The following is a 12,755-nucleotide window of genomic DNA, read 5'->3' as shown; positions in this document are numbered from 1 at the left end:
AAAGAAATACCTCTGTTTAAAAATATTTAAAAATAGTTTTGTTTTTATTTACTTAATTAATATGCTCGTACATTCGCTTTTGTTTTTTAAGTATATAATCACGGTGATAAGATTTGAATTTAAGGCAATAATTAATCATATATTTTTCACATATTTCCTATTATTAAAAGAATTCGATGTGACTCAATGAAAAGTGAAATTTAATAATGTATATATAAATTTTGCCTGTTCATAAAATAAATATATTGTTAACATTTATTACAGGCCTTATTATTAAGTATATTAAAAATAAATATTGAATAATTATTTGTAATTTTAGTATAAAAAATATTTTGAAATATTTAACTTTTATTTTCTTAATTACTACAACAAGGACAACCATTAAATTTTCCCTATTAATAATCGCTTTCCTTGTTAATTAAGTATACAACGACGTTACTAAGACGTCTAGTTTGTATATTATTTTTCATCACTTAAGATGTAGAAATGACATGACCTGGCAGTAAATAAGTGATAATAATGCAATATCACAAAAACAGATTTATTCTCTTGGACATATCCAAATGGTTGAATTACAACGTAGATAGGCGAAACTAATTAAGTGATATGGTAAAACGTATTTGATCGAAAAATACTTCCTCTCCTTTTTATTATAAAAAGAAAAAAAAAATTAATTTTATGTATGTTAAAAAAGTTAGTTATTTCTGTTAAATTTTATTAAATTATTCTTATTATAAATGTAAAAATTTAAGAGTAAAATCATCTTAAAAAAAATATAAATATCTTTACATATGTTATACATAATAGTATTTATTTTGTCATTATATTTTCATTAAACTCGTTTATTATATTAATTGACTAATTTGTCATCATTTATGAATGCATTTAAAGTTTTATGTAAAAATATTACTGTCTCTCTATATATAAGACCGAAATGCATATAAATAATTGCGATGCAATTTTACTCTATTTGTAAAATAGGCAAATAAGTGCTAGCTTTTTAATCAAATTAAACTTTTTAAATTTTTTTATTTTAACATGGCTAGATCAGGTACTACTATCTTCAAACAGGGGAAAAAAAAAAACTAATTTAATCAGAGTACGTGTTAAACCTAAATTCACCAATAAAATAACATTACGTTGGAGTTTTAAATTGAAAAGCCATGGTAGTAGTTGGTTGGTACCAAATTTAAGAGTTCAGCCATTTAGTTCATTAAAAAAAGAAAAAGAAAAAAAAAACTGTAGGTGATGGCAAAATATTAAAATAGGTAAGAGAGTGATTAAATTGATGAGAAAAGTAGGTTTAAGAAGAGACCCCATGAATGTTCCATTTATGCATTCGTTCAATTTAATAATTTATTTTCTCTGCTGGTTTGGTTACCTTGGCTGACCAAATTTCTTCTTAAAGATAACGCCTCTCAACTAAATCTATCTTTTCACTTCTTTCACATTAGCCCAGCTACCTTCGTCCAATCATATTTCTACATCCAAAATTCTATGCCTACATAATCAAAATAATAACCCTATATTATAAGTACTAAAATAATTGAATAAATCTTATACTATGATAATGAGAATTATACTAATTATATCCCCATAACATAAGATTGTTAACAACTATAAACTTATGTCCAACCTACTTCGTTGAATAAACTGGATTTGTAAAATATAATTAATCTAGGACTTGGTGGGAGACTCCAAGAGTTTGGGGATCCGGGTCTAGTAAGAAAACCATGTTAAACAAGAAACCCAATTTTGATTTTAATGCCTCATATGTTTTGTTTCATATTATTATATATTAATAAAGTTGGGACATTTCATACTTATTAAGTAATAAAATAATTAATTAAATAATTAATATTTGTTGGTGTTGCAATTAGTTTTTAAATTTTTAAAAATTTGAATTTAGATATTAAATTTGATAAAAATATTTTTAAATTTTTATTAATAACAAAAAAATAATAATTTATTAAATATGAAGATCAAAGGTAGTTATTAAAAAATATATATTTTTTAATATATTAGTATAGATGAAAAATAAAAGGCAAGTAGGCCATCAACACCTTTCAGATTTGTATGATGTCATCCTATTGAAATGGAATCCACATGAAACATAATATTTAAAGGAAAGCACCCAAATATGTGAAACGTTTCTCTTCTAATAAATATTTATCAGATTTTGCTTAGCGGGATATTCAATTTTAGGGATAATTTAACAATAACTTTTTCTTATACCTTAACGATGACAGCTATCCCTATCCTTTAGTTGTGTATTAATTTATAAGATTCTTTTATATACTAATAAATTATAATAAAAGTAGTTTAGTCTTAATACATGAAATCTTAATGCGAAGATGTCTACGTTATTAATAAGATAACATCTGAAATTAAATTTTTGAAGTAATTATGATATACTTTAATGCTTTGAAATATAAGAAGTTTAATTTTGTAAAAGTTAGTTTTAGTATATCCTAATTAAATTTTAGGAGAGAATCTACATGCATGTTAATTGAAAAGGTTTATGTTAAGAATCAGCCAAAAAGAAAAATCGAGTGCGATATCTCGTCTAGCCCAGAAAAGAAAAACATATTGTATTGGTCCTACTAACATATTCTACATATATAAGTTTTTATTCTTTGTATAACCAAAGTGAGGCAAACAAAAGCATGTTGTAGCTAAAAGAATTGAATTGCTAAGGTAAGCAAAATGGGTCGTCACACTTCACTCCCAGAAAGTATCCACTACTGCTTTATTTATTGTTACTATTTTAATTTGATAACACCAATTATAACACTGTAAAGTAATTAAGGAAAACAGTTATAAGTGCATAGACCACGCACGTAGCTAACCGTGACATATATTTAAATTTGATTTGATGATTAAACATTCCATTGATATTGGGCATGTATGCTGATAACCACAAATTAATGAGCATGTACTAGTAATGGATTGATAGTTTATTATTTAAATTTTTGTGAATCCTAGGTCGAGCACTAGCTAGGTAGCTTAGGTAACCAAGCACTAAGAATATATTCCCAAATTCTTAGCAAACTAAAACTTTCTTTACTCGAGAAAAGACCCACCCATGTAGCATTGTTGGATTTGTGTCAACGTACACATAAAGGGATACAAATCAATTGTAAAAGGATACCAACATAAACAACTACTGGTCCAGGATCCAGTTATGGAAAGACATGCTACTATTTTCTTTTTTTAATTTGCCAAGGGAAAAAATAAGCACAAAATGTTATTGTGTTGTGGTGGACGCACCAATCTGAATAAATATATAATCATCCAATGAATTCAAAGGAAAAAAAAAACCACATGAGACACGATCCTTGATACTTATGAAACAATTAACCCTGATAAGGAAAATTATTAAGTTGTCTTAATTCTACCTCTTATAATGTTTGCGCAAAATCAATTGTTATTAATTTTATTTATATATTAACATTAGTTATGATCATGAACATGACATGTATATTTGAGGATGACTAAATACTTTTTTCCATTCCAAACGAGATTAATAAATGGTCATTGGGGAGTGAGGAAGACGATATTAGTATACAATGAATGTGGTTTGTGTTGTATAAAATTGCGGACGCAACTATGAGTAACCTAAAACACTGAACAAACGTTAGTAAAATTCTCTTGAGGCGTGTGATGACACTGATCTTGAGGACTTATTCGCGGGATACGCGCAAGCCCCCCAGGATACAACAAGGTCGTCTCAAGAAATTGAGGAGCAGAATTGGCAATTAGAAAATTTGAGAACTCATAAAGAAGGAAGAGAGAAATGAGTTTTGTGGTGAGAAAATAGTGTACCGGAGGCTTCTATTTATAGAGTCTCAAAAACCCTAAAAAAGCACGTAATTAATCTGGCAATTAAAGAAAATAAATCTAGTAATTAAAGGAAATTAATTCGGTAATTAAAAGAAAATTAATCCAAATTTGTAACGGTAAGATATTAATGACAGAATCAAATTTGAATTTGAAATGTGAAAAACTGTCATTTTCAAATAAGGTTTCCTTAATAATTTAATGTAATCAAAATAAAAATATTTTCGGATCTCATTTTCTTTTGGAATATCATATATGTACAACAATCCCACATATTTCAAACAAAAATACTTTATTTTTGATTGCATTAAAAATGAGAGATAAAGAAAAGAAAATGAGTTCTCATATTGGCTGTAATACATTGGACCTGGTGTAGCAAACTATATGAACCAGTCCTAGATTGATAATACTTAACATACAATGAGATTGGTGTAGCAAGCTATATGAACCAAAACACTTAATGTATATTAGCAATTTTATCAATCATATTACACCCCTACAATTCTTGTCATTATTGCTGTTTTGCGCTACTAGGTCATGCGCGTGCCCGGTATTCATGAGTACTTTAAAGATCTTGCCAAGATCTCATGCAAGCGGCCCCACTTGACACTCATATAGGTGATTTCATCAAGTGCATGCTGCAAATCATACACCACCCATAAGGGATATGAAAATCATTAAAAGTTTTATAATGTGTTAAGTTTTCTCATCATAAAGCTTAACAATAAAACTTACCCTCTCAGCAGCTCTAGCACTTTCTCATATTTTAGGAAGAGACAAAAAAAAATATTAAAATTGATTAAAATCAATTTAGTGCTATCAGAACTGACAAGTGACTTGTTTTTACCCATATAAACCTTATTCATGGGATCTCCAATCACAAAGGTTGGGTTACCATCACTTGTTTGTTTACAAGTGGCTTAATAAAGTCTCATTCCCCTCGATGTTTAATATAACAATATCTTTCTTAGGGATTTAAGTGATAGGATCGGTCGAATCCATTATTAACTTCACATGATCCATAAATTCAATCATTTTATATAAACAATTACTTTACTACATTATTTTCAATGTTATATTCCCAATGGAATATTTACTAAGAGATTTTTCAACCACTCAACCTCATAATCAACCATATAAAGAGAAATAAACTCTAACTCAACAATTATTTAATTGGTTGATCTCAAAGTAATTGCACCACATCCAAGTGTAGTGACATAACCACGAATGGATTTTGTCTCATTTTGATCAAAGATCAAATAATAATCATCATTGTATTTCTAATACAATGGAAAATCCACCATGTTGAATACCATCAATTTATGGTATCTTTCCAACATCTCATAGTATTAAAAATTACAATATAGATAATTTTACATTTCATTATGCAATTAAAATATTTAATCAATTAATATACTAGATCAATACTAGCTATCTTCTCATAACGGGAAGTTTCTCTCTCACGCAATGTCATGTAGGTCAAACTCATATATAATCATGTATTACCTCGAAAGCAAATAACAAAAATATATTAGTCATCAAATCAAGTATTGATCACAAAAATATGAGGGAACTTTAAACCAATATCTCAAAACATATAGCAAATATGTTCAACAACACATAAAGTAATGTACCCAAAACTCATCATATATAATTATATTGGTGTTAAAGGGAGTTTCATCTCATTTATGAAAATTAATAACAATAATAAGGTGTATTAATAATTAAATATTCTCATCATGAACATGACATGTATATTTGAGGATGACTAAATACTTTTTTCCATTCCAAACGAGATTAATAAATGGTCATTGGGGAGTGAGGAAGACGATATTAGTATACAATGAATGTGGTTTGTGTTGTATAAAATTGCGGACGCAACTATGAGTAACCTAAAACACTGAACAAACGTTAGTAAAATCCCCTAAGGCGCGTGTGATGGCACTGACCTTAAGGACTTATCCACGGGATACGCGCAAGCCCCCCAGGATACAACAGAATCGTCTCAATAAATTGAGGAGCAGAACTGGCAATTAGAAAATTTTAGAAAATTTGAGAACTCATAAAAAAGGAAGAGAGAAATGAGTTTTGGGGTGAGAAAATAGTGTGCCGGAGGCCTCTATTTATATAAAGTCTCAAAAACCCTAAAAAAACACGTAATTAATTAGGCAATTAAAAAAAATAAATCTGGTAATTAAAAGAAAATTAATCCAAATTTGTAAGGTAAGATATTAATGACATAATCAAATTTGAATTTGAAATGTAAAAAATTGTCATTTTCAAATAAGGTTTCCTTAGTAATTTAATGTAATCAAAATAAAAATATTTCCAAATCTCATTTTCTTTTAGAATATCATCTATGTACAACAGTTTGGTGGACCTTTTCTTCATCTGAAAGAAGAGAGGGACAAAATTACAGTCTTGTTATCAGAAGGAAACAAGGATGCAATTGCTTGGTGAGGAACACGAGATGGAGATATTTGAAGGTTGCGTGGACAGTTTCAACAACACAATGCTCTTTCCAACTCCAACTAATTCATACCACTTGCTTGCCTTGACTAAGCACTTATATATACCTCAGATTAAACAAGGATGACAAAATTTAGATTCATGATCATCAAGGGCTTTTGGTGTTAAAACCAATGTTTTATTTTGATAATATATATGTAATAAATATTAAATGTCAACATGGATAGCAAAACTTATTTTTATCGGAAAATATAAAGGATATTGAAAATATTATATTTAACTACCAAGTCATTGACTTAAGTGAAATTAAATCCAATTCTTTTAAGTAAAATTGAATTCAAATTTTGTAGAAGAGAAAACGTTGTCAAAAAAAGAACATGTTTAAAAGGAAAGAAAAAACCTTATTGAAACATGTTAGCTAATTCTCTAACTAAAATTAGTCAAATGATATTTTGTATCAATAGAATGATTATAAAAATCATATCTAAATTTTCTAAAAAAAAATGTGTAATTAGATAATTATTTTGAAAGCATTACCTATACATATAAATTAAGAAAGTTTGTCGATTTAATTAATAATATTAAATTTATTCATAATTTTTATTATTTTTTTAGAAATGACTTTAAAATTATTGAGACTCATCATCTCACTTTTTTAACTTAATTTTTCACCTAATTAATTAACGTGTACGGATTATTTTTTCAAGAACATTTAATAACTATAAGATATTAATATATATTCAATCTAAAAAACCTTATTTAATATTGGATGTAAACAACGAACTTTGAAGTTTGCTGACGTGCTTTTTAAATAGATTTTAAGTACATTATTTCTCGTAAGTTGTAAAGAACTGAAGATCAAACTTAATTATTTTTTTAATAGTGATATATGTAAAAAAGAATAAATTAATGAGACTTAAAATTTTGTAAAGTAACAATAAATTTGAAATAAAAATATTAAAATATCTATAGTTTTGGATCGGAAGTAATATTTAATCTGTAGACTAATGAAAATGTTGTTTTTAAAGAGTGAGAAAATATATGTTATATCTGTTTGTTTATTTATATCTTACAAATATATCATTTTATTTATATATCATTTCATAATGATTTAGCAAAAACTTATAAAATATTATTTGCATGATTTATTGTAATTTTTTTATATAAAAATGAAATGATGTTTTTCATAATTATTAATACAAATAAACAAATTCTTAAACTAAATTACCCTAGTCATTCAGTCACAATAATTTATTGAGATATGTACTCTTTGAATGTATGGACTTTTCCTACCATATATTGATACATAGTTTTCTCCCTCTAAAATTTTTCTATACAAACTGTTAAAAAAAAAACTACAAAAAAAAAGCTGTTGGGACACTTGTATTCATATATTATGTAACAAAAAAAAAAAAAAAGCAAATAAAAAGTGTTTGTTTGATAGTATTTACTTAACTATGATATCGAGGGTCAAATTTGTGACGTGAAGAAACTTTGCCAGTGAACTTCTACCACCATTTTCATTTATTTTTCTTCTTTAATTGCGTAATTAATTTAATATTTGATAAAATTATTAATGATTTTTTTTTTCTATAAGTATTTTCATTATTTTTTAAGAGTGTTTCTGAAATACTTTTAGTATAAAGACATGAATTATTTTTAAATAATTTTAAACTAGTTTAGACTCTTAGGATCAATGATTGAAGTTAAATCAAGTTGGTATTGTATAGCACCATGTATATAACACACAATATTTTTGACATTGTGATCGTAAAAACTAGAATTCTTGTCACTTTTGTCATCAGGGTACTTTCATCAAAATAAAACACGTGGGTATGAATTTCATGGTCTTTTTGTTGTCACCGCATGGGCCTTGTTCAATTCTTTGAAGATAAAAGGCTAAATATGGGCCGTGATAATGAAAAAGGTTTATGATGTATACACTTTTTTTTATTTTTTTAAAAATATTTTAAAATTTAAATAAAAATAAAATAAATAAATAAATAAAAAAGAACCCTGAAAGGAGGTGTTTTTAGTGCAATGTTATGGCATTGAATATGGATGATGGTGAAGGAAAGTGAGCAAGTTAAGTTTGGTTTTGGGAGAGGGACACTCCCTTATTCATTGATTCCGCATGCAAATACAAATACACATATTTCTCCTCTCAATCAAATAAAGCTCCCATTTTGGGAACACCCGCAAATGGGAGAAAAGGTTAACAAATACTTTGCACATCTTTAGAATTATTACATCAATATTTTGCTATAGCATTAGCTCGCTCAGGGTTTTGGGATCTATTTTTCGATAATGCATGTAAAAAAAAATGTAGAAAATGGTAAAAAGATTTGGGTCTGTCAGACAACCGTGAGACCATCTCAGACGGTAACTGTCCAAGAACGATCCTCTACAGCACTAGATGACACCCCTCGGAAGAGGGGCTCATTAAGCCGTTAATCACGCTCTGGTCCCACGGTCATGGTTCATCCACCAGACTTAGGTTCCTGTCTCCTTAGAACTCAAGGATACAGAGGTACGAGCCTATAGAACAGATCCTGTTCAAGTAAGGTCGTGGCCCAGTGTCTGATCCCCAAATATATAAACTGATGTATTTGAATAAACTCTTTCGATGTGGGACTATTATTATCTTAGTGTGTGGTAACCTATTGTGGCTTTTAATACATGATTGATACGCAAATTGATAAGAGGCAATTGTCTGGCGGTATTGGGTTGTGGGGTTCAGACTTTTTACATGATGAGTGCCATTGTCATTGTGCAAATTGCCAAGAGGCAATTGTCAGCCTCTCTAGGGTGGGGTTCAAAACTAGGTCAAACCTTGTGGGATGAAAAAAAAGTTTAAGAGGTTTAGTGGGATATAGTTGAACTTTGTGGAATGAAAATTAAGTTTATTATATGTATATGTCCCTCCAAAACTTGAAAATATTGAATTTCGGGATTGCTTTTCTTAGTTACTTAGGTTCCAGATTGCACTACTCAGAAAATGGAGATAGAATTTGAAGATGCAAATGTTTTAATGGAGCATTTTTGGTGTATCTTAAAACAAACTGCAATAAAGCAGCCTTTGCACAATGCATAAAACTAATCGTTAAGTTTGTTAGTATTGTCACACTATTGTCATATTTCTGTTGTCATACTAAATTCCATTGTTGCGTTTTCATTGTCATAACCAATGGCTATCCAGGATCCAAATTGTTTCCATGGTGCCTTTTATCTACAGTTCCCCTGGGTTAATCAGTGCATTTTATACTTTTTTGTTTAAACTTATCCAAATGATTTCATTTTATACGAGATGGATACCAGAATTTTGAGGCCAATTTTTTTTTTTTTTTTTTTTTTGCATAATGTGAAACTACAGTACTGACTACTGAGTGCTCTTGATAATCTTAAAGGTGTCAACTCCAAGAATTCATCTGTCAAGAGTTAATGATAACTCTAACATATTGGTTGGAATTCTGTGCAAGAACTCTGCCATGTATGTTCAGATGCATCATATGACATTTTGACCAACACCCCCTTTACAAGATCGTAGGGATGTTGTTACAGAGAATGTTCTCAATTTGATAGCTCATGTGGCATGGCAGAAATTTATGTTGGCAGACTATAGATAATTATAGTTCTCTTCATTTTGCTTTAGTATTAGCTTTCAAAGTAATGGTATTTTAGTCTTTACAATAAGATCAATCTTCAATTTTAGGAAGGTAGAATTGTTATTTACTAGGTAGAATTGTTTTTTACTTCTTCCTTTCTTAAGTTAATAAGGAACTGAAGACCAACCAGAGCGTAAGATGTGAGAAATACAAATTCCATTTTAAAGTATATTTCATATTCTAAATCTAAATGAAACATTCAGGATGAATGTATTATGTATTAATTGGTTCATGCACCGGAATGTTGGACAAAATCTAATTATCGAGATTCTAAGAGTTTGTTCCACTTTTCAATCTCCTCCTTATCAAGTTTTCTGATTCCACCGAACCAACGAATTCTAGAACCTTGTTCCTCATACACGTTTCTACTCAACACTGATCTTCTCATTCTACTCCCTGGCGGATAATGCTTGAATTCCACTACCAACATGTCTGCAGCCGAGAAAAACATTGCAGTAATAAATATCATATTAGATCCCCTATAAAGAATTAAAATTTTTGTAAGTATATTAAAATTAATTAAGTTCAAGGTAACTTAAGTTGAAATTAAAAGGAAATGTAATCTCATAGTCATTTGTACCCATAAATAAGCATTTCTGAAATTTTTGGGGGTGAATCTTACCACTATATTGGCAATGGCAATGATTCACATCCTCGTCACATGTTTCCAAATGACCAATTACAGCATACCACCAATCTATATAGCTCATTCAAAGTAGAAGTCAAGAAATTAATTACAAAAATGATCAAAGTACTTCTAGATATAGAGTTATAATAAATAAATAAAAATGATGTTAAGTTAAAAATAACACATGCTTTTAATATTTAAATGAAAGATGAGTCAATTTAATTACTATAAGTGGTGCTCTGGCGACTTCTCATCTGAATCTCAATTTGATCTCCTGGTTTCAAATCATTCCTACAGTTAGACATATAAAACTCCCTTGTAGAAGTTTCAACCGGTGATAATCTCAACCTATCCCACGGAACATTTACTTCAATCATTCTCCATCCACCAGTTGGAGAGCTGAAAAATACAAAGCATATATGCCATAAACAGAACAACAACAACATATTAAGTTATCATATCATTGTATTGCGTTTATACTTTCCTTTATGTAAGAACCCAATTAAGCAGCGTGTTGAAGAACAATATAATTATTGACCTGTGCCCCAAATTAAACAAACTTCATACGAAACTTAGAATAATATTATTCTCAAGGGGTGAACTATATACCTTGCCCGGAAGGTGTCTGTTCTAGAGTCATAGCTGACAATGGCATCATAATAGAATAGTCTTGAAATCTACAACCAAAGTAAATCATGATATAACCAACAGTTAATGCGAGGTACCAAAGTTAGAAATGTATAGATAGATAGACACAGTAGCAATTAATCATTAATTAGTGTTACCTTACAAACTTGAACTAGAAACCAAAAGCGGCCACTTTCAAGACATATATACAAAGCCATTTTTGAACAACTTCTAAAAAAACTAATCAAGTCAACGAAATTTTTCAAATAAGAATGAAAGTGTAAGAAAGGCCAAACACCAGTGAAAGTGCCACATGAACCACTCTGATTCTGCTGTAACAAGAGGCTTTGTGTGTTTATTATCTTCGTTGTGTGCCACTGCCACTCTTGGTGAGCAACATCACTAAGAATATGACCCCATTTCTTATGGATTTGTTTCTCCCACAAAGCATCACTTCTGCTTCTAAGCCTCAAACTGGTACACACTTGTGCCACTCTGCACAAGTCCAGTGGTGAAAGGCACTCAAGGATGCAATCCAAGATCCACTCAGGCAAATCTAAGAGAGAAGAAGAAACTTTGCATTCTTTATGTTTCTCCAATTTTCTGTTCTTCTCAGATGACATTATGATTTGTGGAAACCTCGAAGATACCAAGATCGTTTGAAATGATTTTGAAGCTTCCACTAAACAAATCCAAAACTGGGAGAGATGATGTAATTTGAAGTTCTCTGATTGACGAAGAATGTTATCTTGCCTTAAGCATATATATGAAATTGGTTCCTTCGTCATTAAGTATCAACATGACTTATTAAATTGGCAAGTCAAATTATGTCCTTATCTAGATATTTTTTATTCCTATCTAGATTATTAATTAACACCTAAATTTATTCCGGTGCCCTCTTATTTGAAGGGGTTTTGGTGCCCCTCAGTACAAAAGTTGGGTTTTTAGGGGCAATAAAATAAATTGATAAATTGACCAAAGGCTATCAATTTACCTTATTGTCCCTAAAAACCCAACTTTTGTACTGAGGGGCACCAAAACCCCTTCAAATAAGAGGCACCGGAGCAATAGCCCTAAATTTAGTCCTTGTGTCAGGAAACTTTATTCAAAGATTAAAAAATAGTTTAGCGAAGATGTAATGAAATTACTGTAAATATCAAATCAATTAAACAAAATTATTTAATATTTAATTTTTAACATAACAAAAGAATTGGTGTAAAAAAATGACAAAAGAATATCCAAAATTAAATGATATTAAAAATAGCATGTGAATTAATGGTAGTTTACTGTAATTACTTAATTAGAAAGGATAAAATATAATTAAATTTAAGGAACATAAATTTTATTTTTGAAGTCTATGACTGGTCAGGAATACATACAGACACCTTGAATGCACCTATACTTGTCCTCGATGATTTCTATGTCATTTTTCATTGTTTTATTCATCCACATCATTCCGGTTATTGTCTCTTGGTTTGTTGATCTTCAGCAAAATGACGTGTACGTAAGAACATGCATGAAAAGTT

General features: G+C 29.4%; 1 protein-coding gene and 1 non-coding gene across 2 annotated transcripts; both read right to left on the bottom strand.

Moving 5' to 3' along the window:
* Window positions 1-8,648: 8,648 nt before the first annotated feature.
* Window positions 8,649-11,981, bottom strand: LOC109797518 (F-box protein At2g32560). Its single transcript, XM_020357574.3, has 5 exons — window positions 11,388-11,981; window positions 11,212-11,279; window positions 10,829-11,001; window positions 10,597-10,671; window positions 8,649-10,406 (listed from the first exon to the last, which is right to left on the bottom strand). Exons 1-5 carry the CDS (start codon window positions 11,850-11,852, stop codon window positions 10,234-10,236), a joined length of 954 nt encoding a protein of 317 aa, XP_020213163.1. The 5' UTR covers window positions 11,853-11,981; the 3' UTR covers window positions 8,649-10,233.
* Window positions 8,658-8,879, bottom strand: LOC114915896 (small nucleolar RNA U3). The gene has a single exon (XR_003804085.2). It is a non-coding gene; the product is annotated as a small nucleolar RNA U3 (small nucleolar RNA).
* Window positions 11,982-12,755: the final 774 nt, after the last annotated feature.

Source organism: Cajanus cajan, chromosome 6, assembly GCF_000230855.2.
Source record: "Cajanus cajan strain Asha chromosome 6, NIPB_CcT2T_4, whole genome shotgun sequence".
Classification (NCBI taxonomy): Eukaryota; Viridiplantae; Streptophyta; class Magnoliopsida; order Fabales; family Fabaceae; genus Cajanus; species Cajanus cajan.
This window is presented reverse-complemented; position numbering and strand designations above follow the sequence as displayed.

Coding starts and splice junctions, on each gene's coding strand:
- LOC109797518 (XM_020357574.3), bottom strand. CDS start 11,852: ATGTCATCTGAGAAGAACAGAAAATTGGAGAAACATAAAGAATGCAAA. Junction 11,002..11,211: donor ACAGACACCTTCCGGGCAAG/GTATATAGTTCA, acceptor TGTATTTTTCAG/CTCTCCAACTGGTGGATGGA. Junction 10,672..10,828: donor TCGCCAGAGCACCACTTATA/GTAATTAAATTG, acceptor TGAGCTATATAG/ATTGGTGGTATGCTGTAATT.